Source organism: Caloenas nicobarica, chromosome 6 (genome assembly GCF_036013445.1).
Source record: "Caloenas nicobarica isolate bCalNic1 chromosome 6, bCalNic1.hap1, whole genome shotgun sequence".
NCBI classification, from domain to species: domain Eukaryota; kingdom Metazoa; phylum Chordata; class Aves; order Columbiformes; family Columbidae; genus Caloenas; species Caloenas nicobarica.
Window position 1 is genome coordinate 9,328,299 of NC_088250.1, and position 27,926 is coordinate 9,356,224.

At 43.1% G+C, this 27,926-nt stretch overlaps 2 protein-coding genes across 2 annotated transcripts in view; both read right to left on the reverse strand.

The window, feature by feature from the left end:
* VWC2L (von Willebrand factor C domain containing 2 like) overlaps positions 1 to 12,348 on the reverse strand; it is a 44,533-nt gene extending 32,185 nt beyond the window's left edge. The window contains exon 1 of the mRNA XM_065638214.1: positions 11,938 to 12,348. Coding sequence (XP_065494286.1) covers positions 11,938 to 12,348 — 411 coding nt within the window. The remainder of the gene's footprint in view (positions 1 to 11,937) is intronic.
* A 2,847-nt stretch (positions 12,349 to 15,195) lies between these two features.
* Positions 15,196 to 27,926, reverse strand: part of SPAG16 (sperm associated antigen 16) — a 401,084-nt gene continuing 388,353 nt past the window's right edge. The window contains exons 16-17 of the mRNA XM_065637592.1: positions 15,750 to 15,945; positions 15,196 to 15,361 (exon numbers count right to left, since the gene is read on the reverse strand). Coding sequence (XP_065493664.1) covers positions 15,196 to 15,361; positions 15,750 to 15,945 — 362 coding nt within the window. The remainder of the gene's footprint in view (positions 15,362 to 15,749; positions 15,946 to 27,926) is intronic.

Consider the following 27,926-nt stretch of genomic DNA (forward strand, 5'->3'; position numbering starts at 1 on the left):
TGAATGACTGGAAAAATCTGCTTGGTTGACTGGAATCTGAAGCGGTGCACAACCAAGAAATTAAGCCAGTGGGCTTTCTTTCTGAGCCCCACGAAACCCAAGGATCCATCACACCAGAGCAAATGCAGAGCAGATGCCAGGACTCCTGATTACCACTGCAAACCTTAATCAGGCCTGTTAGCTCCCACCTCCTTTAAACGCCGAAAAGGAAATGGTGCATAACTACATGCCCTTTCTAGATTATATTGCAAAGGGAAAAAATGCTTTTCATGGTAGTTTCACTGAATATGGAGTTGCAATGCTTTCTCCCCCTTTGAGAACATGTTAGAAAAGAGGTGCAAATGCCTTAAAAAGGAGATAAAATCATCTCCATTTCTACTGATGTCAAGGCGGCTTTGGATGCAATAGTTCCAACCTGGTACTTCTGCACACATTTGTCAGTGCCTTGCCTTAGGTTCGGCTCCATTAGCTGTACTGACATGCACCTCCTGCCTACGTGTCCCCGGGAAGGACTGGGTGTCCCATCCCCTGTAAGTGCTGGACTCCAAGGGAAGGATAGCTGAAAACCACTGCTGCTGCCAATTTCTCCATCTTTTCATTTACAAGAGACTGTGTGCCAGCACTCATATGGATAATCACATTCCGTCTCCCTCCTCAGACAGGCTCGACTGATGGCATCCTGCTCTATGCAGATAAAACAGCAGGAAAAGCAGAGCGATGTAAAGTGAAGTCTGTCAAATTGGGCACTTATATCTTAAGAGTAGCTGTAACTTTTAATGACGCTAAGGACAATGGCAATTCTGATGGAAATGATTTTTGTAGCTACAGTTTCAGGTGGTGAATTTATTGGCAGGAAGCAAGAAAGGGAAGAAAGTTAAAAAGGACCTGATGAATAAAATCAGAGGCAAAAACGGTTTCTGCATTACGGCTGAGGTGGGAAGTCATAAACCAGGGGAGACGAATAAAAAAGAAACTGGGATAGCATTCATCGAAAATACTCCTGGAGTCGAAATTAGAATAATTTTCATTGTTATTGAAATTGCCTGTGATCTCAGGCAGATTAGCAGGAGATTGCAGGAAAGCTCAGAGAAAGCTTTCAACAGAGGAATTTTGCAGGTGCCAAACTGGGGAGAGCAGGCTCGCTCGCTCGCTGGTCCCACCTAAAGGCAAGACTGAAACAATCTTCTCTTCTGGGCTGCTCACTTTGCCTTTACTAACAGCAGCCCATACATAACCATCTAAATCGTGTTAAAAGTTTGGTCAATGGCTCTTTTGTGTGTGTGCATGCATGTGTGCCAACACATGAACTTGCACAGGGCAAAAATTTTACTCATTTTTACCACTTACTTAAAAAAGTGAAACTCATCCATCCAGTTAGTGGAGACACAGTATCAACTATGACGCAGAAACCGTAATGACTTGGGTTTTCCACAGGTGAAAAGTTGCTCAAATAAACAATCTGGCAAGTGATTATAGAGGAGTACAATCACTGAAAACACCATCAGGTTGCAAATGATTTTGTGACAGGAATAAACCACTAAGTCATTAGATAATTTATTCACAGTGAAAAACTGGAGCTGTATCCTGCTTATTGGAGCACTAGCAATACAAATGAACTGTGCCATCCAAAAATTGAAAAATGCTTGCACCATACTGCAGATCAGGTAAAACAAGGAGCTGGCTTCCAAGAAGAGGCAGAAGTGGATGCTGAGATCTTGTATTTCTAAGGGAGCCCCCAACACACACACAAACATCACTAATGTAAGACTTAAATGAAACGACAAATTTTTCACTCAGCAGAAAGGACAGGAGAGACATAAATACATTACCAAAAACGTTTTCTACAAATGGTGACCCCCATCCTACACTCAAAGTAGCCCCATCACAAGGAGGTTGAAGATGACTTGCCTATTTTCTTAGCATACAGATGCTGCAGCTCTTCAACCAAAGCTCGATTTTAGTTACTCCTAAGCGCTCCTTGTCTATTCATAGCTACAAGAGTCTTTCCAGCAGGCTGGTGACCAGGCTTGGATTCTGGAGATGGAAAGGCAGAAAGATGCTGTAATCCCCCCGGGTCACGCATACCTCTCCTCCCGTCAGCCCCAGACTATGCCTATCTACACCTGGAAACAACATCAACCTTGCCACTCTTTTGTAAAAATTCCTGGGGAACTGCTACAGATCAGTAAGCCAGATGAGGGAGAGAAGCACAGAAGACATGCCTCACTGTGGGCATCCTGGGCCCACATCTGATGATTCAGGATTGCGATAGCATCAGGACATTTGTACTCATATATATGCTACGTACCATACAACTTGATGGGTTTAAAAGGCTCCTGGAACCACGTCTGGGGCTGGAGAGTGACTCCTCCATTAGCTGATGAGAGACAACCTTGAGCTGAGCCCTGGCCCTTTTTCCCCCAGGAGCCACCTATCTGCAGTCTCGTGGTTGTTGTTCTCCCCCGAGAGCAGCAGTGGAGCTTTCTGTAACAACATGACTTTGCACTTCTTCCATAAGAACACTCTCTTTGTTTTGATATATGTCTCATTATATTCCTGACAAGAGTTGCACCTCACCTACCCCCAGGCCTGAGGGGACTGGAGGTCTCTATTACTTTGGTGATAATTTTTATGACTCTATTACAATAGTTTTTTTGGTTCAGACATGCCCAGTGCACAGGGAACGGGACTCCTTTCGAAAGGTTACAGATATGACAGATGGGACTGTGGCTCCAACGTGCAACGCGCAGTCCTGTTCGCACACAGACAAAATGTTCCTGCGTGCTCCACATTTGTTAAGCTCCTTTTAATACCAACAGGGAAAACGAGCCCAGCTGGCGGCTTCCTGCTCTCCCCTCTATGTCTGCTCTTGCCTTTACCAATGAAGGAGCCACATCTAGAAGAAAGCCTCCTGGGGCAGGGAGAAAGGAACCAAGGACCTGGTCAGAGAGCTGATCCCTTTTACGTGTGCTTTCCCTACACCTGAATCTGCTGTTTCCTTCTTCATTCACGCCAAAAGATGGGAGAAAGCGGCGAGATCAGCTCTATGTACTGCCAAAACACTGAATTTGTATTAAGGAGGTAGGTATAACATAACCAGCCATCACTGCGAAGGAGATTTGGATCGTGGTCCCATTCCTGCTCCTGCAGTTTTCTTGTCTGGATCGTCATATGCACTTTCCACAGCCACAGCACAGGGCAGGTAGATTTATGCCACTGATGGATTTGGCCTCGTGACTCTTTACTTACAAGATACCCAGACGACGGGTGTTTCGCCAAACTGAATGCAATCTTTGCGGTGAGTCTGCTTTTTCTGAAGACAAGCTCCGCGTCCTCACGGAGCTCAGGCAGCTGGGAAGAATCACCGCATGGGTGACCCCTGGCTGGGTCGTGGCAGCCAAGGGAAGACGTGAGCTCCTCTTGCTGTAGCCCCCACACTGCAGATTTCAGTGCTGAAACAAAGTCTACGTCCAAGCAGTGGTAAGGAGCTGACTTGATTTTATCCTTTACATTGCTGAGGGTAAAGGAGCTCAAGGGTGCTGAGCACCCACCGCTACATCTACACGCACATCCCCTTCTCCTTCGTTGTCTCCAGGACCCGCTTCAAAGCCCTGTCCTGCCAAGCAGTGAGTTGTGGTTGTACCGGTGGGTTAACATCGTGTGTCTGCCACGGTTTGCTGTGGGTTTGGTTTCCTTTGCTCCTGGGCTTTGACACCAGTCCTGTTTTGCTTGCATGTTGAGAGGTGGGAGTGGGGCAAACACATCATATCAAATACTGACTTGTTCCTGATTGCGCCTTCTCTCTCATTCTCTACTATCTGTACTTTTCTGATAGCCTTTTTACCTTCTGGCAGCTGGCAAGGTGGATTAGGCTTCACGGGAGCTCCCTCAGGCAAATCCTTATCTCAGGTCAGCATCGTGAAAACTCCACAGAGGAGTATCTAACTGGTACTGAACTTGACATGGGTGTAACATCCCAATGGGCCATCTGTGATCCGTGGAGATGCAGCAGTTCATAGCAGCAGAGAACCTGCCCCACGGAGTAAAGCAGCTCTTTACCAGCTGGTTACTAGGGAGAAGGTGTTTTCCGAATTCTCCCTCCTGCCACTTGTATCCGGTTGCCATTGCTTAAACCCTCAGGAGAGAAGCCACCAGGGTCCGGGAGGTTTCTGACCCTTGAGGAATGTTATCACACTCAGTTATGAGCACAAGCTGGGAAGGATGTGAATGAAAATGGGCTTGAATAAGTTATCTGTGATGAGAGAACACGCTGGGGTCTGCTACCACTGGGAGCACACTGGGTCAACCCTCAGTCAGAAAGGTTTTCCTGCCTGGGATGACCACAGTTAACGAACTGAGAGATTCCCTGCTCCAAGGAGCTGCTTCAAACCCTACTGCTCCTCCAAGCACACCAATTGCATTATAATGCCCGAAGAATTACCTCTGAACTGTATCACAGAACTAAGAGTAAGAAAGCCTGATGCTACATGTATTTTTATTTTGCAACTCAACCAAGCGTTGTGACTACATAACTTACCTAATTATAGCCTTAAAAACAATAACAAGGATAATTAGCTAATTGAGCATTATTTTTAATGAACACAATTCTGCACAAAGCACATTCCAGTAGCAACAAACACACACCTGCCCTTCCCCTTGCTCTGGTAGGAAACAGTTGTCTAAAAAACTTCTTGCCAACAATCTGTCAACATTTCTACAGATGACATCCTTCTTCACAAGCTGACGACCTGAGGACCTCGCACTCACCATCCCTACAGAAACATCTTGGGTGACAGAGAAGGACATAGTGTGGGAGAGCCAAGGGATGAGCGCTTCTCTCCTTGGCCCCGCTGAGCATTGTCTGGCATGATAATAAAGCCTCAGACTTGATTTCCCCACTCTTGGAAAGAGCTAGTAACAATTGCACGCACTACACATCCCATTTTCTTAACAGCACGGCTCCGGCAGCAGTGGAGAGAAGTGCCAGAGCCTCTTCTCCGGCTGTGCAGAGATATCTCCTCTCTCTCAGTAGCTCTCTGGACAGCCCCCAAATCTGGAAGCAAGCAGAGCCAATGGGCTATTTCCTTGAGCGAATATCTGAAAGCCCAGCCACAGCTTTGGCAGAAAAAACGCTGGGCACATGTTAATTCCTGTGTCATATTCACTGAAATAACAACAACCCCTCGGGGCTTTGCACATACAGGCCAAATTTTGCACCGTGCTCCTGCACCAGTGCACTGTGATTAAAACATAGGGGCTTATGCTTAATTCCTGGTGATTTTGAAACAGGCTGATGCTTGAGTTCTGGGTCTCATCTATTTCAATGGGGAGCTTTGAAAAGGTATGTGTGTAGCGCAGCTGGTGCTGCTGAGCTCTGAGCTTTTGGGGCCTCCATCTATTACTGTGATGTGGGGAAAACAAGAGCATGGATTTTTTGTAGCCAAATTCTGATTACAGCCCATCTTCTTTCACCTATTGTAATAATATACTTGTGCATAATGTAATATATACGTTACAGAATCAGCAGCTAAGTACATAACATAATTTAAAAAATAGGTATCACTATAGATCAACATGTGACATGCCTATCTATTTTAGTATGTTTTCTCAGCACAAATTATGACAGAAATACAGTAAGTCAGTAATTTCAGATTCCTTTGCATAGACATTGTCACTGTAATTTTGCCAGGAGGGAGATAATAAATCATACTTTTCCATCTGACTGATGTTCTGTTTCCCCTGTCTGATTTCAATGGCTGTATGCTATCTTCAGAGCTGGCATTGTTCATGGCTCCTTTTATTAAAGCACAGGCACGTTATTGAAATTTCTTTTGTATTATGATTTTCTAGCCGTACGTGAAATTGCAGAACACACAAGGAAAAAAAAAAAAGCCCCATTCATTTGAATCATAGTAGGAGAAAAAACTGCTGCACATATCTTGGAGAGAAAAATGCCAATATTAAAATTGGGGCCCCATGCTGGCTTGGGTCAGTAATCAGTTTCTTGTAATTCATGGGCAAAGATCTACAAACCACTAGTGATTTGGATGACTGTTTAGTATACTACCAAACGGTTTTAATAACGCTAGTTCTTATGATGATCAGCTTGCCATGATTTGAACACTTTCCAAGATTCACCAAGAAACTGAACACTCATAGAGGAGAAGCTCAGTAAAGAACCTTCCTTTTCTCCCCACTTCGTTTTTCTTCTGGCCTAATGAAGCTCGTCAGGCTTAAGGTGTCATATCTCTGTTCTCTCACGCTGATATAAAGCCCAGCGTCCACAGCCCAAACCTGCAGCTGGACAGTTCGATCTGCCTGGGCAGGGCTGAGGGACCCTTGGAGCATCTCCCCGCACCACCCCAGGCACCGCAGGGTTGGACACGTCTCCCTCACTTTCCCTTGTGACCCAGGGCTGCAACAAACTCTTCACCTGACAGCATCATCCCGTCAGTAACGCTCCGGGAGTGTCCCAAGTGTTTCATTCATATTTGATGAGGTTGCACTCCCAGGCTGGGTAACCAGTGGTCAGAGCAAAGCTGCAGTTTGCACCACTTAATTTCTATTTCTGGCATGGTTCTGGGGGTAGGGAAACACTTTTTGCTTTCATTGTCTCCTTTTCTCCAGTGACAGAATGGACACACTGCATTTCAGGGACTGAGAGATGCTGGAATAGCGGCTGAATACACTCTCGCATGTGCTAATGCCTTTTGATGAGAAGTCTTATTTTGTTAAGTTACATTGAGATAATTGCATTAATAAAACATTTTTAAAGAGCATTAACGAAGGAGAAGGAGGTGCCACTGTTCTGAAGTAAAGGTTTCCATAATGAGCTGAGAATGAGTATATGATAATGCTATGCTTATATAGTCCCTCATTTATTTTGGATTCTGATTACACCCGAAGATCACTGGTAAAGCTGCAAGCCCCACTGTGCAAAGTGCTGCTCAAGAAGACATAAAGTCAGCAAGATACAGAAGCCCTAGCTGAAGGATTACAGATTATTTGTGGACAAAACAATGCAATAAACTTAAGATCTAGTGGCAGGAAACATGGGAATGAACAGCAATGAACTCCTGGCTATATTCAAGTGAGTGGAGATTTTGACCAAAAATAAAACGAAAATTTCTCCTTTCCTGGTTTTTTTGTTGTTGTTGTTATTCTTTGTTTGGTTTTGTTTTTTTTTTTCCCCACAGTACGAAGGCCTGCCCAGGGGCAGGGTTTGTTCTCCAATCCCTCTACACTTGTGCTTGCTGCAAGGGCCAAACATTTGGGCATCATCCAGGGACTTTTTGAGCAAGGATGGGTTTGGGATGGGAGCAGTGAAGGTGGAAGGGGAGAGAACAAGGAGGTGAAGTCACTGGAAAGGGGAGGCAGATGAAAGGCAGCAGCAGAGAGGTTAAGCCTTAACAGAGCCAATGGCTGGAAGAAATTGCAGCTCTGTGCTTGGCAGAAAGAATGGGGCCACTGAAGAGCACCCAAGAAATACCTTTGATGTTCAGAGTTATTTCCAAGCCCAAGTTCACCACTGTGGGTTGAAGCTGCTCTCCTGACATGAATATTAGCTGGAAGGCCAAGTTGTGATGCCAAAACCTCTCGTGTTCCTACCCAAAGCAGAACTCACCCAACGTCCTGCCAGGCAAATGGAGATATTTTGATGTGTGCAGCTAGAAAAATTCTGCTACTGACTTTGAGAAGGATGGGACCATGTTACCAAAAACCACGTCCCTGGGACTCACTCTCCTGCAGAGACAGGGAGCAGTTCCTGCCTACAGGGTCTAAAATGAAGAGAATTCTTCAAGCTGTCGGCTTGACGGTCTCTGTGAACCCATCGTCCATTTCCCAGCAAGGGTATTTTGCTACATATTCATATAGGTCCATGGAAGGTGGTTCTGGATATGCCTGTATTGGGTGCTGAGAGATTTGGGAAGTTCAGAAGTGGTTATGGACTTTTCAAACTGACAACCCAGTCCTCTTCAAACGGTTCTAACTGTGGCTACAAATATACCTTAACCACATTGTGGACTGCATTTCTCAAATGTGGGTAGGCACGTGCTTCTCTGTCAGCAAGTTATGCGGGAGAGTAAAAACTAATCAGCACTTCAGAAAACTGTTGTCTCACTGACATTTGCACGATTTCTCCATAAGCTGCCAAATGAACATCCATCACGCTGGCAGAACACTGTCTCCTCAAGTCTACATAAGCTGTTGTCTGGGAACATTCATTTAAAACACAACCATGTGTACTTACAGTAACTGAGACTGCTCTCCGAATTGTTATTTGCTTGTTTTCTGTCTCTGGGAAGATAGGGGAGTGGTAACCACCTCTCTGAAAGATCTCTGCTAGTACAGGCGAGCACGGAGCACTTGGGACTCAGACCTTAACCTCCAGGACTGAAATCAAAACACAGCTGATGTGTGGGAGTAAAAGCAAGCTGCTAAGTGACCCCAAGAGCCCCTGCCAGATCTCGCTGGAGAAAACAGAGAGACTGCCTGAGACTTGGAGCATTCTTCACACCTTCCCTGCAGACACCACAGCTGCCTGACACCCCACGTGTACCTCTGCAAGGGACCAGAGGAGACACCAGAGACCAGATTCAAGGCCAACAAGAAGAGAAGTGGAAAATGAAATAGGACAGAGATAGATGGATCCCAGTAAAAGCCACCAGACCTCCCCTTTTTCCTGCGTACTGCTCCACAGGAACCAAAATCCTGAACACTGGGCAGCAACCTATATATTAGACATACTTGAGTCAGATCCTGATTTGCATTAGAAAAGAACATGCTGACCTTTTCTGCAGAGGTTTCCAGGTGGAACTGCAGGCTCAGCCCAAGTTGGGGATCAGCCCCAGGCAAACCAGGCTCCGTACGGACAGCTGGGGCCTCAAACCCACAAAGATGTCCCAGAACCCATAACAGAGCTATGAAGATGCTACACAGGGTTACTGAACCATCTGTCAGGGATACAAGGTTTTACGAAGGGATACAAGAAAAACTACTAATGGGTTTAGATTTACAACTGAACTTCAGTTCGGCATTTCATTTGTACGTGTTAATTGCTGTGGGGCACAAGCATAAACATTTGGACAGCTGTCTAAGCTAGATGGCTTGTTGGCATGTTTGTATTTTGCACTTTGAGTTTAAAAAAATCAGAGATACAAGATCAGCTCACTAGAAGAAAGCTAAATATCCAATAAATGGGTCTTTAACAATTACTCCTTTCCCCTGAGATAGTCACAGTTACTGCCAGTGGTGAGAAAAAGACTAAATCACATTTGGATTACTCACCTCAAACCTAAACAGAAACCTAGAAATGAGACAGGAGAATTTCGCCAAATGGAAACCTCTCACGGATTTTGATATCCTAGAGAAAAAAATTCCCTAGAGAAAAAAAAATTCTAATTTGTGAAAGACCGGGCAGTTGAAATTTCTACAAGATGAATCGGTCCTGATAATACTAGTAGAGCAAGTATGGATCTTTGTGCACATACACTCACAGACACACTTGAAAAAGATTTTTAAATGGAGGCTAATTTCAGCTGTAACCAAGCAGTGATGAGCGCTTCTACAAATGATGATGATTTGGAACCAACATATTAGCAAAAGTAAATCAAGTGGGTAAAAAGGTTATGAGCCCATATAAAACAGTGCCTTTGTTTTCATTGAAAGCAGCCTGGTTTTGAGTCAGAACAGCTGGAGCGAGCCTCTTCCTCTGGCAAAGACAGACTTAAATGTGTGTGGAATGGACTTGAGAAAGTCTTCAGACCTTATCAGTTCAACAGGACAAGGGAAAAGCAGAGCTCAGAGCCTAGAAATCCTATGGACTGCTCCGAATTTCTTCTGTGGAGATAGCAGGCAAAACCTTCGTTAGGTCCAAGTTAACAGTAAAACGCTTGGATGATTCGATGAAGTCAAGATCTCACTTCATGGCAGCAGTTTACTGGATCCTGAAGTTGTGTTTCTCCTATAGCATTTATAAACTCATACTTATGGGTGCTCCTTTTTTTATTTCCCCTCCCCAAAACACCCCTGGAAGTGCACAGTAATCTTCTAATGCCTGAATCTCCTCCACTACTTAGAGGGGGAAAAAAAGAGTTTCACTATTTATTCTAGGCAAACACATAGATTTCAAATAAAAAAAACCAAAACTACTTTTTACTCTATTCCACAAGGTATCAAGCTCTCAGCAAAACACAGCTCCAGATCAAAAGCTTGACTGTCAACTAAATTAAGTCTGAAGGACCTCACATTAGTTCTGGACTGAAGGTTACCATGTGCGAGAGTGGCGTGCCACCATCTCCTTTGTATTTCTCAGAGGATACTGGAACTTCACCTTCTACACAACACGCCACAGTTTCTGAACACAGCAAACGATGAACCAGATTGCCTTAACTCTCTCTAATAGCCTTTCTCCCCTAAATTATGTTTCTCTATTCTTTAATCTGTTATCAGGGTGCAATTATTTCTTTCGGGAAAAGTGATTAGTACTTTTGTACTTCATTCACATGCAAAATATACTTTAATGAGAAGATCCATCTCATTATTCTCCTTCCTAAAATCACTCCAAAAAGAGTCCTTATAACTCTCACATAAGAACCTGACCATGTGTCAGAATGACATCTAGGTGGGACACTTCACCACCTCACAACACAGCACTCAAAACTGGACCTCTGAAGCGCGATTGTGGGATAAAGTTTGGCGAGGCCTTCCTAGGGCAAGAAGAAACTGTTATTTAAGCAGTTCGCAAGATCAGCATCTTCGCTGTTACTTAAGCAGTTCGCAAGATCAGCATCAGCATCATCAGCAAAGCAAGGCAGAGAACAGGCTGGTTGGGATGGCCCTCAAGGAGATGTTCCTCATGTGTTTGTTTTGCCTGGTGTCTATGACATTAAACTGAGTGATTGCAGTTACAGATGGAGAGAAAAAGATTAACATAAACACAGATAGAAGAAAGGAACTAAATACTGCAGTCACTGAAAAGCACAATATCTGGGAAAAAGGAAATTGTGATCTATGTTACTGAGAACTTGTGAAGTACGCAGACCTATATGGAAGTATTTCCATTGTTCAGAAAAGAGAATAAATTGGCAAGTGTATAATGAGATCAGGTACAGAGCCATGAAGAGTTATAGGCTTCTGTTAATTGTGGAGGTAAGAATCTCAAAGCTATGTGACCTGAGAGAATAAACTTGTGTGTACCTATTGCCTTTGCAGACTCTGTTCTTCATAGTAAAATGCTATTTTCCTTAGCAGAAGTGAAAACATACAATCAAACTCATTAGAATGAGAGATGCAGGTTGCGTAAAGGGTAATGGATTTTGAAAATCTGGTCTTACTTTTAAGATACATTCCAGAAGGATTTCTTTACAACATTCCTAATAGGAATTACAATTAAACCTCATATTTCTCATTACATGAGATGGTCATCTGCCTAGAAATTAATCTTCTGCCATTCTAGACAGCCTTATCACAGTTGAAATATAAGTATTAAATACAGCTTGCAGTCTACTTACTTGCATTCTCATACAGTCATGAGTAACAACTCTCAGTACTATGCCATCAATTTTTGCTATCCAAATTGGAAAAGGGGTTCATAAAAAGCACTCAGTATTGATTTATCAGCATTTTTACAGACACTGTTGGTAGTCTGACCTGACTGATGCTATCAGTAAAGAAGGATGTTGTCCGGAGCAGCACATTCAGAGGGCTGGCATTTCACATGCGGACTTTGGACACATCATTGGTCCTCACTGAGTGCACATAAGGGGTGAGGTGGCAGCTTTTACACGAGCCAGACCTGCATCACAGCTAAAAAGGGCTTCAGCTTTGGCATTAATTAATAGCAGTAAGCAAATACTGAGTGCCTTTGAGAGTCCCCAACAGAAATACAACTCCTATAGCATTCTAATATTAAATACTGAAGAAAGAGTTTCATACCTTAAATTCCTCCAAGATTTTGTAATTTTTCCCATGATATTCACAAAAGTTTTTCACTTCTTTGCATTCTGGACAGCATCCATTGTGTTCCACTTTTGTACACTTTGGGTGGATTTTAGGGCATTCTGGTTGGTCGCAAACAGGTCCATCCTCAGTACAGACACAGGGACAGTTGGAATGTCCCGGGAAAAAACGTTCTCCCAGTTTGTACACAAAGCCACTGTCATCCACACAGCCCTTCCCTCGATAGTCATCGAAGATCAGATTGTCATTACTGGAGGTCTGGTCCCCTTCATCAGCGGGGTAGTCTTCATGATTGATGGCAGCTGGAGTGACCAAAGCAGGGATTACAACCAGAAGTATCCAGGCTTCATGGATATGAAGAGCCATCCCCCTCCTCAGTTTCTCCATGGGATCTCAATGCCAGATAGAAACAGCTGCTTCCATAGGGAGACCAGTGTGGTAGTCTGAAAACAAATATTTTTAAGTGAGAACAAACTCAAAATTCTAGGGAATATTGGCTTACAACGGCCATACTTTCAACCAGCACCCAAGAATAAATCAGTGCTTTCAAACTGCACAGGTAACTATCACTTCATTTGAATTAAGCCTCTTCACAATTAAAGAGAATAAAGTGTATGGAATACATAAATTAGACATACGTGCCTGAAAGCATATGCCCACAAAGCATCTCTATAGAAATGGTGGTTCACAGAATCAGCTAATTTTTTACTTTCCTCATTCGTGCAGTTGAGTTTTCTGATGCACCAGAAGTTAAACTAGCTGCCTGAAAATGCATGGTGATGGGCAGTGCAGAGTGACTTGAACCCAGGTTTAAGCATGGTCTTAAGCTCTTGCTATAGCCACCATCCCTCTGTGCTATGTATGGTGAACAGCCCACTTCATTATACTGAGGTGCGAAACCTGAGTTGAAAAATGAGATAAGCATAATCTGTAGGTAGATCTGCGTCCAATACAAACAGTGGTGCTGGGTTATACTTGGTCTGTGAGAGGTGGAATAGTCCAGAAGTTTATTTACAGCATTTCTGGAGATGGAAAGGGACTACCTGGGCTACTTACACAGCCCAGCCTGCAGCAGGTCTGTATAATCCCGACAGAAGCAAAGATATAATTCACCTTCTCCATTATTCAGCATTTCAGTAATTCCCAGAGAGAATCGCAGAGAGCAGGATGTCAAATGCCTCTGTAATGCACGGAGCCGCTGAAATGGGTTTGTCTTACTAAGCTGGAGCCTTTCTAAAACTTCAGGAGCGATGTAGCACAGCCCGACCTTTGGAGAGCTCTGCTTACATGGCCGAGCCAAGGACTGACCCAGAGAGGGAGAGGAGGTTTGCAGTGCTGCCGGGGAGAGCCAGCTGCAGCCCAAGGCTCCCTGTGTGTCTTGGGCGTGCTACGGGCTGCCGGCACTGCCACACCACTGCCACCAGTGCCACCCCACTGCCACCAGTGCCACCGACACACCATCCTGCCTGCGCACCAGCCAATGGCCCGTGCAACCCCAGCAGCAAAAGGGTTTCTGGCCTCTCTTAAGAGAACTGGGCAAACTATTCCAGGAAACTTTTGAATTAGACGAAATATTAGCATTACCTGGATAGAGGAACAATGGAGGTAGTTGCCTGTTTGGATGTATGTGTCATTCCTTCTCTTGCTGTGTTCCCGGAGTGTGCATACACAGATACACACAGTGTATACAAACATGCATTAACCCCCACACAGACAAACACATACTCCCCCTCCACCCCTGTGAGGGATATTTTTTATGTATCGGGATTTTTGGTGGACTGCAGATGTTCAGCAATTAATTCTCCCTTAATCGAAGCAAAAAAGCAGGAACGGGAGAAAGCTTTAATCCTAGAGAAGCAGCTAAAGGATCCTGTTGACAAAGCAGTTTTTCCAAAGCCACAACAGAGGGGGACACCGGATATTACACAAGCTTTATCAAATTCAAAAGATATCTTCTTAATTGAAGTACTAGTTACGTTTCCATCACAAGGACTATGTAGCCTGTTACTACTATCAGCAATATCTGTTGGAATATGTGGAATCAGGTGACTCATGCAGATACAGCTACTTTATGTATTTACAGAGCAGAAAATCTTGCCCACCTAAATGCTACAGGTAGGTTGCAATATTGCAGATTAGCGAACACTTAGGAGGGAAAAAAAAGGCAGAAGCAAATTAATTCATGTCTTAGGAAATTTGACATAATCAAGAGCATTTTTTAAAGTTTGATGAGGAAGCTGTCAAAATTTTAAAAAAAAAAGTTATCTGAAGATCATAAATAAGACCACTATATTTTGCTACAGCATCTGAGATGTCCCACAGCAACTCACGAGCACTCGGCTCAGCGATGATCCTGGAAATCGGACAGACTGCAGACGTCTTGCACGGAGAGATTTCAACAAGTAAACAAATGCTGCTCAGCTCAGAATTAGTTTACAGCTGAACTTTCTCATCATTTCTCATCACAAGAGAGGCCAGGATCATAGGTAAGTCTCTAAGTAAAACATTTCTATCTGCCTTCCCTCACCCGAAGTGAATAATTCACACTTACCTAATCAGGCTTGATCTGAAAGCTGAAAGGGGTCACAGGCCAACATGGACTAAAAGGTCAGAAACAGATTAGTGAAAGCAGTTCCTCCCAATCACATTTTCAGCGTTGACTCACGGACAATCCCTTTTCCTCCACCTCCCATCGCAAAAACACGGGAAAGCAGCAGCCCAGCAAGCACAACATGAGAATTAAGCTTTAACCCAGCGTTCAGGATTCAAAGCCAGCAGCGGCGAGGCGGTCCAGAGGCAGGGATGCCGCGGAGAAACCCCGATGCCAGCAGCACAGTCATCGCGGCGAACTTGGGCTGGATTTCCTCAGGTCGTGAGGCGTGGGGGGGGGGGAAGAGAAAAAAACCCCGAACATCTCTATCCCCTCCCTATGCCCAGCGGATCTCCTGCGATTCAAGATTTGCCACGGCGGGGGAAGGAGGGGAGCGGGGGCTGGTGGCGGGCGGAGAGGGAGGGCGGGCGGGCGGCGGAGCCCCGCGGCCGGCGGGCGGGCAGCCCCCGCGGCGGGCCCGGCTCCCCTGCGGGGACTCCCCGGCCCGGGGACCGCGCATGCCTGCGCTGGGCCGCGCAGCTCCGCGCTCTCTCCTATTATTATTATAATTAATTATTGGGGGGGGGCGGGGAGGGAAGGGAAGGTGGAAATATCCAGCTGCGGAGCGCTCCGTCCCGCGGGTGTCAGCGCGGGCGCGCCATGGCGCGGAGCCGCGCGCTTTCCCCGCGGGCGGCGGCCGTTCCGCGGGGTCCCGGGCAGCGCCGCTCCCCGCCCGGCCGGGGCGGCCGGTCCCTCAGCGCCGCGCTGCCCAACTCATCCCCGCTGCCCTGGCGGCGTCCGGAGCCTTTGCTGCAGGGAAAAAATCCCCCATTGCTGCGTTATTAAAACTTCACGTCCTCGCCCAGGCTGGCGCTGGGGAAGGGGCGCCCGGCTCTGGTGTCTCGTGCTGTGTTACATTAAAAATCAATCTCCTTGCAATTCGTCTGCTCTGTCATTAGGCGTCATTGTAAAGCTATTTCTCCAGAAACCACCAAAAGAGAGATTCTTGATGTTCGGAAAAACAGTGTCAACAGAAAGAGGGAGAAAGCGGGGATTTTATTTGGATAAAATGCGGAATGATATTCTTTTAGGGAGATTATTCCCACTGCAAACATTAACTACGAAAACACTACGCTGCTATATTGTCACACCTTTTTTTTTTTTTTTTTTGAGAGAGAGAGCGCGGGATTAAGGTTACATTAAGCAGCGTGCAGGTCCTGAGGTCCAGAGACAAACCGTACCGTCGGCAGCCCCGGAGAGCAGCTGCTCTGCTTTGTGAGCGAAGAGAACGCTGCGCGCTTGGCCGCCGCGGCCCCGCAGGCTGGAGAGATGCGCAGCCTCGAGTCGCAGAACCTTAACGCGCCCATCGCCGCTCGCCAGAGCCACGATGCGACCTGGAATTCAAAGGAAAGTTACCGAGGTTTTGCAAAGGCCAAGCGAGAGAGCGGCGCTGGAAGTTCCGAGAGCGTCGCTTTAAAGACGCGCATGCATACTCCTGTTTACTGAGATAAATTAGCAGAAAGTTGGACAGGTCAGTAATAATAAAGTTGGATTTTGGAATGATTAAGTGAATCTAGAGACCCTAACATGCTACTCCGTAGGAGCACAGCTGTTTTACTTACATTTTGGATACAATTATTCAGGGCCATATTCTGACACACAGAGCAGGCACTGGAGAAGTACATGCTGTTCTGATACCTGGAGGTATCAGCATAAGACTATGCTCTTAACACTGCTTTTCTTGTACAGCTCTGTGAGAAATGAAGATGTGAGTTTTCAACTGAATTTCAAGGAGGTCAGGCATCTAACAGAACCAAGTGCCTTGCTCCCTTCTATCACTATGGAAAAAACAACCATCATTAAATTGTTAGTATAGAACTGGGTCTAACAGCAGAAAAAATAAAACCTAAAAAAGGTTCTAAGGAGTTCCCAGTTTCCATGTGTTTATTTATGAACCAAATGGACTGAGTTTTCACCACTCTCAAGGAGGCAGAATGTGTTTATAAGTTTATTATCTTCCTGCTTAAATAAAAGCAGAGGTAACAGCTGGTAAGTGATACATTTAAAGCACCTTTTACTTATTCAGACACCACATAAAAACTCTCTCCTTTTAGAAATTAACTACAATAATAATCCGTTTCATGTACCAAAAAAAAAAAAAAAAATCAATACATTCATTTCAACGCTGATGTGGTCCTCCCAACACTGGGATCATTGTAGTGCCACTCATGATCTTGGTCAAACACTTTTTTTCTATTAGGAGCAAGTTCAATATACCCTCCAAATTATTACAGCTCTTTTTGTGTGTGTCACGATTTTCTCTCTCAAAGCAGAGGCATCACCAGCAGAAGAATAATTAATATTGACACTGACAAAGTCAATCTGGCACTGAGGTCATAATTTTGGGGAAGATTATGAAAAACAGGAGATATTCTGCTATTTTTAGTCTTCTGGGTTATTTGCCAAGTAGCCAATGGGAACATATTGCCCAACAGAAGTTACTATGGAGGAATCTTTCCCAGTTTCAAGAATGTGCAAGCCATAGGGCCTTAGCTGTGCCTTTGTGATGTATAGTTTATGCAAGGAATATATTGTCCCTCCATTCAAACTATTTAATGACAATGTTCTCCACTCTGCTCATCAAGATCCAGTGGCTTCATTTGACAGCCCAGAAAGTAAACAACTGCCATTTTCTCCAATTATCACAATAACACATAGTCTAAAACATCTTATAAATGCATTGAGAATATTTAATCACAAGTTATGCTTAGCGTGGTCATGGATATTTGTGCAAGAAAGGGAACTAGAAAGTAGAGCTAACCGTGATAAATATGCCCTATTTGCAAACCTTTATAACTACCCAGCTTCTTCATCTAGAACAAAGCCTGACACAGCAAAGATCTGTAGGATGGATTAGAGTGTCCAAAGCAGCAGATGTGAATATTTATTATAAACTCTCTTCCAGCAAGTCTTTGCTGACAGAAGCATTGCATATGGATTTCACTTGCAGCCAGGCTCTCCAGGCAGTCGGTGGGATGACTTCTCCAGGAGCCAAACAAATGCCATTTTGCCTGGAGCCCTGACGCCGCAACAGCTGGGGAGGGCCTTAATGTCACTTTGAGCTTCTTAAAAACAACAACGAACCCACTCGTTACAAAGAGAGAGGGATGGGAAGGAGAAAAGATTTGGACAACTGCAGTTCACTTGCAGAAAGTAAGGGCAGGACAGACTGATACCTGAAACAACAGCTTCAATGTCGAATTCATGCCCGCCCGCCCCCCCTCCCCGGTTTGGCAGCAGGGCAGGAACAGACCCCAATGGTGCGTTTTCCAAAACTCTTTGCTAGGTAAGTCATATACCTGAAGCAAAACGATAGCACTCTCATCTGGCTAGTCCATGCCAATATTCCGACAGTATTGGGAAATGACAAAACCAATAGGAAAACAGGTACGATAAAAATCAACTAGCTAGGAGATGCAATAGTAAACTGCACGTGCCTTCATCGCTATTACTTGCTGGGGACAGGGTTTAGGTTTACGAGGCAGCCCTAGTGAAGAATGGTTCACTTCATATGAATTTTTGTGAGCCGAGTTCTGATATGTTACTATTGTTGACTGCGAGTACAGCCACTTCTTTGCTTGGCAGAAGCAGGATGCACGGGCAAATGCGTGTATGAGGGAAAGAAAGGGGAGGGGAACACACAAAATGAGAACATCTCATTTCCGTCACCCTTTATGTCAACACTGATCTACACACTCATAACAATTTGCTCATTATAATGCAAATTTACTCCCTCCTTCCTTCTGAAAGGAGATGTTTCGTTTTTGAAAGAGGGAACAAATTGTGTTTTATTGCTCTTTCAGAATGTTCTCTAATTAGGAAAGCAAACAAAAACTATTACATAATTGTCATACGAAGCTCCTTTTTAATGAAGCATACTTACTTGTGCACTAACAAAGGCGCTTTGATACAACACTCAGAGGAAGATAAAAGCCTGGAGATAAATTTTTCTCGATACCTGAGGCTGAACTGTCAGATGGGGCAGGTCTGTGCAAACTCAACTGAACTCAGCAGTTGTGCTGATTTGCATCGAAGTGAACAGTTTCTGCTTAGAAGATGGAAAGCCTCAAAGAGTCAGACCTCTAGATCTCACAGCCTCTAGATCTCCAGCTCACGAGGCTTCCAGAGAACCTGCTCGGGATCTGCAGATGGGCAACATGGGCAAGTAAAATGAAGCTTTGCTCTGGCTGGCCCCACGCTAGTCCTGAGCTCATCCTTCTTCCTCAAACAGGCAGATAGGAGTGATGACAAAGCACGCTGCTGCCACAAAGAGACCTTACAGTAACAGTCTTTGTACTAATTACAGCTAATTTGCTGCTGCCCATTGCTAGAACATAGGCACTAATTTTTCTGATGTACCCCTATTATGTCATTAGAATAACATAAGTTCTGACCACCTGGTCACTTGCTTCAAAAAAGGATGCAATGAGTTAGAAAAGGTAGAGAGAGAAAGGCAGCAAAGGCAATGAAAGGTATAAACAACTTCTGTGCAAGAAATCGCTAAGAGGGGTGATGACTTATGCCAGAAAAAAAAATTTGTACGCTAAAAGGTACTTGGGCTGATGGCGCTTTGTCCCCATGCAAACGTCAAACTTCAGTTGGCCCATGATATCACTGCTGTTTTCCCCCCTGCAACTCGCAGAGGAATCCAGAGCTGAGCCAGACCCTCAACTACCACCCAGGTGGTGTGGTTGAAACACAGAATTTCCGCCAAAACACTAGTGTGAATCCCAGCTAACCTGCGAGCTGTGAGGTTGCCGGAGAAGCTGTCAGAAGCAGCACAGCATGGGATGTGGTATTTCCGAACAGTCACTTTTCTTTTTGGATGTAACTGAATTTTCTTCTGAGCGATCAACACAACCTCAGGTCCCTTTTTCTCCCCAGCATTTGGTTAAGCTACCGCGGCAGGTTTCCAGTCCCGGCATCCTACAGAGAAAAATACTCTGTTCCTGATCTCGTGAACACAACCTGGCCGGGCTGCCATCTCTAGACTGGCAATGCTCTTGGTTTTAGGCATTGATTAATTACAAATGCAGTGCTGTTGTCTGGGCTGGAAATATATTTGTACTTAACAAAACAATAAAAATTACTCATGTTCTGCTAGAAAAACTATTCTTGATACTAAAACCAAAGTCCTACATTGTTTTGAGACCAGAACTGAACCCTAAAATCAATTAGTACCTCAAAAGATAAGATTACTTTTAAGAAATATACCCCACTTTGGAGAATGGGGTAATTAAAATCTTGTATGGAAATCTGGCCCTGTAAATCTTCCAAATGTACATAAAGTTATGGGCCTAAGAAAGGCCATAGCCATAAAGCGTCAAAAGCAAGAAACTGACAAAAAAGTAATTTTACTGGAGTCTCCACACTGACCTAAACATGTGAGCTTAAAATCAAAGTTATTGCATTCAGAGAAATTCAGTTACGTTACATATAAGTAAGCAACATGCTTTTACTCATCTGCAGGGAACTTTGCATATGTATACTGCTACATAAATGCTAACAAAACCAAAGCCACACATACGAATACAATATGAAATCCATCTCCTGATTTGAACTGGAGGATAAATTTAAAATAGTGCTGGTACGTTGAAGCAATTTAATTTGTTACTGCATCTCTTCGGAAGACAAAACTAGACAGGAGTCATTGGCTGGGTTGATAGAACTGAATTATTCAGGGTAGAGGGAACAAAACCTGTACTTGTCAAAAGACAGTTTGACAATTTATAAAATCATCATAGAATCATTTTGGTTGTAAAAGACCCTCAAGATCAGCAAGTCCAACCATAACCCAACACTGTCACTAAACCATGTCCCTAAGAACCTCATCTATGCATCTTTTAAACACCTCCAGGGATGGTGACTCCACCACTTCCCTGGGCAGCCTGAAAACCCTTTCCATGAATATTCTATAAGAGCCTAAAAGAAATCACATATTTTAAATAGTCTATAAATATTCCATAATAATAATAATCACCATCACGTATTTTAAAATATTCCATAAGATCCTAACAGAAATCACATATGAGAAATCGTAAGAGCCTAACAGAAATCACAGTCATGATTACCATCTTCTTTGTAAAATGAATTTTGAGTGAAACCTTGCCAAGACCACATTAAGTACTGCTTTACTGGTTTGTGCATTCAAACAGCTGGAAACAGTGACATCTTTGGACTGGGAGAGCCTAGAAAGCAGACCAGTTTAGGCTCAGACAGTCAGTAAATGACATTGCCCAAAGCCTTGAGATTTCACCTGAAAAGAAGTCACAACTGTAAAGGCAGCTGATTTCTCACAGGGTTGGAAACGGAGCCCTCTTCAGAGCAAACGCCCCAGCACACCCAACCTGCCCGCTCGGTCCCAGCACATCTCACCTTGCACAGACTGTCACGTACGCACAGCGCAGCGTCCAACAGCCACCGCCTGTCCTCATCGGCCAGCCCTTTATAGACACCCGAAGCGCTAAACTTCAGGAAAATTAATTTACAAAATATGTAACGTTCAATTATTGAATACTCTGAAAATTCCTGGTTTAGCAGACAAGTACTTAATGTTTCTAGAGCAGTCTAGCAGCTTAAATGTTAGTAGTATTGTAACAAAAGTCTCAAACTCCACAACTTACTGTTGCATTATTAGGCTGATAACTAGCACTGTTTGCTACCTTAGAATACTTTTAGGTTTTTTTTTTTTTCATAGACTCACCAGCTAACATTAACTCTTTTGCTTTGATGCAAGGCAGAACAAGGACAGTGAAACATCAAAAACTCTCCCGTCTGTTCCAGCAGCTCTTGTTCTCAGAATGAATGGACTAGTCGGGGTGCTGGGTTTGGACAATTGCTTCTAATAAAAGTACAGCAGTTATTTTAGACTTCCTTGTAAATAATTCAGATGTAGTAACTTTCCCAATTTAAAAATACTTGCACTGCCTAACCGTAAGCAAAGAATTAATCTTCAAAGACAAAAACCCAGTTATTTCTTGTTTCATTAAAATTATAATCTTGCATGGATTTAAAAAATTGTGTTTATCATAGCTGCATAGAGAAGCCTGAGACCATTACTGATGGCAGAGGTGAAATAACATATCAAAGAAAGAAAGGAAGAAAAGCTTTGATCAATAGGGAAATGATTTTTATACACATCAGAACCAATTTAAAGAATTCTCTAGGATCAATTTAGATAGACAGAAATGCTTCTCAGCATTTATTACCTGTGGAGGGAATATTGATCCCATTCATTGATTCTCCTATGTACATAGAGCAGCATCTGGTTTTGTTGTGTGGTGGGGGTTTTTTTTGTTTCTTTTTTTTTTTTTTTTTTTTTTTTTTTTAAAAAGATGCCCCAAAGTGTAAAGTATCAAGCAACTACTTATATTTGAAGGACTTCCATTAATGGTTCTACCAATGCCATTCCTCAGAACTTTTAAACTCTCTTCCAGAACAGGCTAAATGTAATTTAGCTTATTTTTGGCACATGATTGTTAGTCAATAAAGTATATTTTAAGATAAGGGGTTTTTTTTGAAACCTTACTTACCAAAGGCTAGTAATTCCTTACATAACACATTGCACCAAACAGATTTTCTTTCCTCTTCCCCATTTTAAAGGAATCTCTCTTCAAGATAATATTATGAATCCCACAGCCCTACTGGATTACATTCCCTCCAAATTAAGATCTTTTGTCATTATTGGAGCTGCAACCATTTGCATCATCATGACGATCATTCAACCTAGAGGGTCTCCTAGGAACAGGGCACCTCTCGGGCCACGTGTAAAAGGCAAAAATAGCCAGTTCCTGCCTTGAATCATCTGCAGCCTAATTAAAAAAACAACCAGCCACAACAAGGAATACAGCAAATAGATCAGGGAGGACAAGGCTATAGGTAATTATAAACTTAATTAGCCATGATCACGCTGCCTTGCCATAGTTAGATGTTTTATGGGCATCCTGACAGCAAGAGAGGACTTGGGGTCCGAAGTCATGTCCGTGCACTGCCCCATGTACAGGTACCAGGCGCTGCTCCCCGTACAAAGGCAGTTGAGGTACACAGAGCACATCTAGGGCAGTAGGGATGTTCTGGGGCACCCCCAGGCCAATGCCACCTGCTTTTCAGCCTGGGCATGGCATGGCATGACAGTGGTTGTATGACCTCCAGCTTCTGAGTTGGCATCACCTGCGTGGCAAAGAAACGCGAACTGGATGGGCTTGGACCTTACCTGGGAAATGGGAGGAAGGTGCTGTGTTGGTTTACAGCAGCTCGTGCTCTGGCCCACAGTTGCTACTTGGTATGAAATTAGACGAAACCTGAGTTTTGAGGAACCTTTCAGAGCGGGGTAGGAAGGCAGATGGAAAGGTTGCCAGACACTACAATCTGAGGTTCTTCATGCAAATGTTAGTGTGTTTGCCTAAATAAAAGTAAATAAAATGCTTAACAGATGCTGCAAACTATGATTGCAGTGGCTGTAGATAAAAATCTTCATTACTGTCACACCAAGCAGAATGTTATTTACCAAGAAACTGATTTCACCATATGATAGATGTTGTGCCTTTTTTTTGTTGTTGTTCTATGAAGAGATTTCAACAAATAAAGCAGTTATTTCTCGTCTTCCAAATGTACACTACATTTTGCTTAGGAACACATTTTTTGACGTTGTTGTAAGTCCTCCATTCTCAAATGTGAATAAAACATCCTAAATACTCTTGTCTTGGAAATAATGGCAACTCCCTCCTCCCTTTGCCTTCCCACTGTGTTTGTTTAGATCTTTCATGGGAGAGGGCATAGAAGAATAATCTTGAGCAGGTTGCAGTTCACTTGCAGCAATCTACTAAATATTCTCTGTAATGGAGACCAAAAGGCAAGCTGAGGAGAGGTCCAACAGTCTGCGGATAGACTTTTTTAATATATTGGTACAAAAATAAAATCCTTTTGTCATTCTCTAATGTAATGACTTTCTTTTTTTTTTTTTTTTTCCCCTTTCTCAGAAGTATTTAAATAGACAGAGATTTGGCAAAGTATATTAGGGAAAATTAGCTCATCTCAGCATGCACTTAAACTCGTGACTCACCTTATGCATGTGAAGTCATTCAATTCAGTGTAATCACATGCTTAAATGATGGCAGGATCAGGGCATCACAAACAGATTCATTATTGCTATAATGAGTTACAGCACAAGGTCTTAAAATGGACAAATTCACTTTTATTTGGCTTTTAGCAGTACACTAAAAGTTAGACCTTTAACAGAGAAAGGCAGCTGAGTAGGGGCATGTAATGCAAGTTTCCTAGACCCAAGTATTAGAAGAAGATAATAACAGCAAAGTGAGTGTAGAAAAGTTTCTTAGACAAATGGTTCAATAGACATTTACAAAGGTGTTAAGTCATTCTCCTAGAACACAGAAAAACTCAAATTACCCAGGCAGGGTGTTAATAGAAATCCAGTTATTATCTGCAAAAATCAGCATATAGAGATTTGTCCTGGGTGAGGAATGCATTTCCCTCAAAAGGGTAGAGGGTCTGCAGTAATGTTTGGCCAACAGAAAAAGAGGACTTAACTTCCAACTGTGTGGAAAATGTGACCTAGATGAAGGGGCATTTTTTCCAGAGCTTAAACAGATCTCAGAACTGAACGAATCCTTTTCAATCAAAAAATCACCAGAAAGTTACTCAGAGCAAAGAAAGCATTTATCTGATAGAAGAAAATCCATTATAAAATAAAAGAACTTAAAGCCTTTTTATAAGGATTTCTAGGCCAAGACCATTAGTGTAAAGCTACCTTTCAGCTGGACTTGAGCTTGTTTATATTTGATTTTAGCTGGCTTTTTGGCGATTTTCAAAATAGTTTCAAAACAAACCTTAAACTATTAAAGCAGAAATTTTTGGAGCAGAGTCTTCAAGATGTCAAGCCTTTCTGGACATGTTAATGAAGCACGCTTGAATATATTCAGAATATACTAAAAAATAATACATTGAGAATAAAAAAAAAAGACAATCTCCCTCTTCTAGTCAAGACTGGAGATTTTTTCATGAAAATTTCTACCAAAGATGACTATTTTTTGTGCATATAATAGAAACACATTTGCCAACCTTTCGGTGTTACCTAGAATATCTATACGTGGGCACATGTAGGTTTATGTTTCCAAGTTAATCTACCTGAAGGAAAAAAAAAAAAAAAAGGTGAGGAACAAGGCAGAGGCCATTCTGGCAAAAACCCTTGGACTGTACCGAGTGTGAGACCTTAGTCCCACTGAGCTCTTCTGAAACCTGAAACCCCAAAAGGCAGCATTTGGTTTTCATGTCACCATTAAAGGGGAATGTGTTTGGCAATGCTGCATCAACGGGGAGCTGCCCGGAGCCTCAGCAGAGCAACAACCTACTCAAGACTTACTGGCTGGGACACTCCAGAGAAGGCGACATCAGTAAGGTTGTTGCTGTAGTTGTGCTTGTGCTGCCGAGGGCAGCAAGATGACAAAAATACCAAGTTTTAAAATGCTGCATTAGGGAAAAGCAATGGAAGAAAAGAGTAAAGATCAGTATCAGCTGATGATCTTCAAAAAGAAATAAATCACCATAAAATTATCTGCAGAAGTTGCCAAGCTGGAGCTCTGCTTACAAAGAAACTTTCTGAAGGAGTTTTTAGGTGATGGCAAATGCTCCAGAGGATGGTTAGGGTTCACACTAAAATCTTATTCTGAAGAACAAGCTTTTCTCTTCTGTTAAACTTATATATTGGAAGCAGTATATCCAGTACCATACTGCATGTAATACTATCTCCATAATACATTAGCTGGTGTTTCAAGAGTTAGAGAGGAAAAAAAGTGGAACTTCTGTTAAATAAAAACTTTCAATAAGAAAAATAAAACTTACTGATTGGTTAACTTAGAAAAATTAAGTCACAGCAAAACTGCTGTCACCACAAATTGAAATTTATTCTAGTTTCTGCTACTAGTAAGGTCCCTGAATATAGATTTGGGTGCAAAAACATGCTTTCCTCTGAACTTTCTACTTCACTGCAGCTGTATGTTATTTTAGTTATCAGTATGTCTCATTTTTAAGAATTCAGTAAATTGAGCAATGTATGAAGACAGGAAAAATTCCAGGTATGCAGGAACATAGCCCTGACTAATGGAAACACCATTTTAAAAGCATTCAGAAAACAGCATATAACCTTTTTATTAATATCCTATTCTTTCTCTTTTCCTCACTCCTTATTTTCTGATGCCTGCAGTCATTCAGTTAAAGCCTTTTTGATCCTCCTTCCTTTCTCAAACACCAAGATGGATATGCTTGTGTTACGGAAGATGAGACCAAGATGTGAACGATGATTTATTTTTCCCTTGGACAGCATATGCATCATCCTTTCCATTAACTCTAAAGGAATGACCAGACGCGTAATTGTTTTTTGACACAGAGTGGGATTCATCTCATCTAACCTTGCCAGCCCGAGACGAGTAGTTAGTTCATCGGGGCTCCTTCTGCAGTGACCGGTGAGAAAAACTTGCTTTTCAAAGGAACTCACCCTGCTGCTTTCAGACAGCTGTCGCAGGTGATTGTCTGTGTGCACTGACTGCGAAGGTACTCGACACAGCTCATCTTCAGACAGCTGAGGCAGGCTCAGATTAAATCCCACTCAAAACTTGCAAACAGGCACCTCAAAGAAATTTTCAAAAGAAATTCCCTAATTTGCACTGCTGGCAGACTTGTGTATACCATGGCTTCTGAAAATGTAACTAGGCGCCTGTATGCATCTCCAAGTACTTAAATACCAGTGTAAGTCAGACTTACACAGGCAATGATCTCTACTAAACCCAAGTATTAATCATTTGGTGCAACTCTCATGCTGTGGCAACTATCCGTCATTTAAGTAGCATTTGGTAACAAAGCAAAATGTGTGCATCATCAACATCTTGTAATCCTAACAACTCTGAGGTAATGGACTTGTCTCTGCCATATTTCTGAGCTTATTGAAACAGACTTTTAAATCCAAATCTCTTGATCCCAAGAGCCAGCTCTTACACCACAGCTAATAACCCCTGCAAATGATCAAAGCCTGACATGAAGGTGGACTCGGACAAAAGGGTTTTCCCATGGTTCTGCAGACCTGGAAGCCAAACTTCAGTTTACTTCTGGAGTTCAAGCAGGAGTCATGAAAACTACTACTTCGGAGAAAAAGCACTTTTGAGGAAAGATAATATTTACCTTGCTTTACTTCACAATGTTCTGCCTAAATGTTTTATCTCCGAACATGCTCCTTGAAGAGAAGTTCAGTGTCCTTATGAGCCCAGATCAGAGCAGAAGCTCTGGGTAAACACTGTTGATTCCTAATGCTCCTTGTCCTCATCAGTCCTTTCTAGCAAATAAGATCAGGAAACGCTTCTGTTTTGTCCTTAAAGCTGGTTTTTTGTCATCATTATTATTTCAAGCTTAGAGGATGATCTAATGTATATGGATTCTGGTTTTTGTCAAGCAAAATCCTTCCCTAGGCAGCGCTCCCTGGAGAGGGAGGCTGGTGCAGAGCTGGTTCAGGCACGGCTGAGGTGGCTGGGAAAGCTGAGCCTGGCTGGGAAAGCTGAGCTTGGCTGGTGCTGCGTGTGCCTCCAGCTTTGCCTGAGGCTGCCCTCCTGACTTTGCCATGCCCAGTCTGTCATACCTGTCTGGGCATTTTCTGTCATGCCTGGAAAGAAATGAACAGAATAAAACGTGCTCAGCAGGTCCCCAACTCCCATTCACCCCAGCGGTAGCCCCATGGCTAGCTTGAACAAATTACCTCATTTTTAGGTAGCCAAATAGAAGGGTTCAATGCCATCCTTAATATTTTCAAACTTCAGCTCTCTCAACTCCTAATTTGGTTTCTTTTGACTGTTTATAAAATTTTCAAGATTAAAAAAAAGGTGATTTTTAATCCTAATCAATGCAGCCTTCAGATGCTGCCTACATTATCACGATAATTTAAGTGAAACAGAGCATTACAGAATGACTTGCACCTTCCACATTACAACTAAATAGTATTTTACCATGGTAGTAAAAACACACAGACACACAGGAAAACTCTGAAAACAAAACAAAAAAACAGAAGTAGAAAAACAGGCTTAATGAAATCTTCTCCAAGGAAAACCTTAAAGAGTCTACTTTTAACATAAGCATGTTATTGTCAACAGCAGCATCTCTATTAGGCTTTTTTCCTTACCTAAACATTCCTATTACTGTCATTTCTCAGGGCTGTCATATTCACTGCCTTGACAGCACAAACACTATGCTGTAAAATCTGTCAAAGAGGCCAGTTGATTTCCTACATCTTCTGACACTTGCAGGTCTTTAATATCAG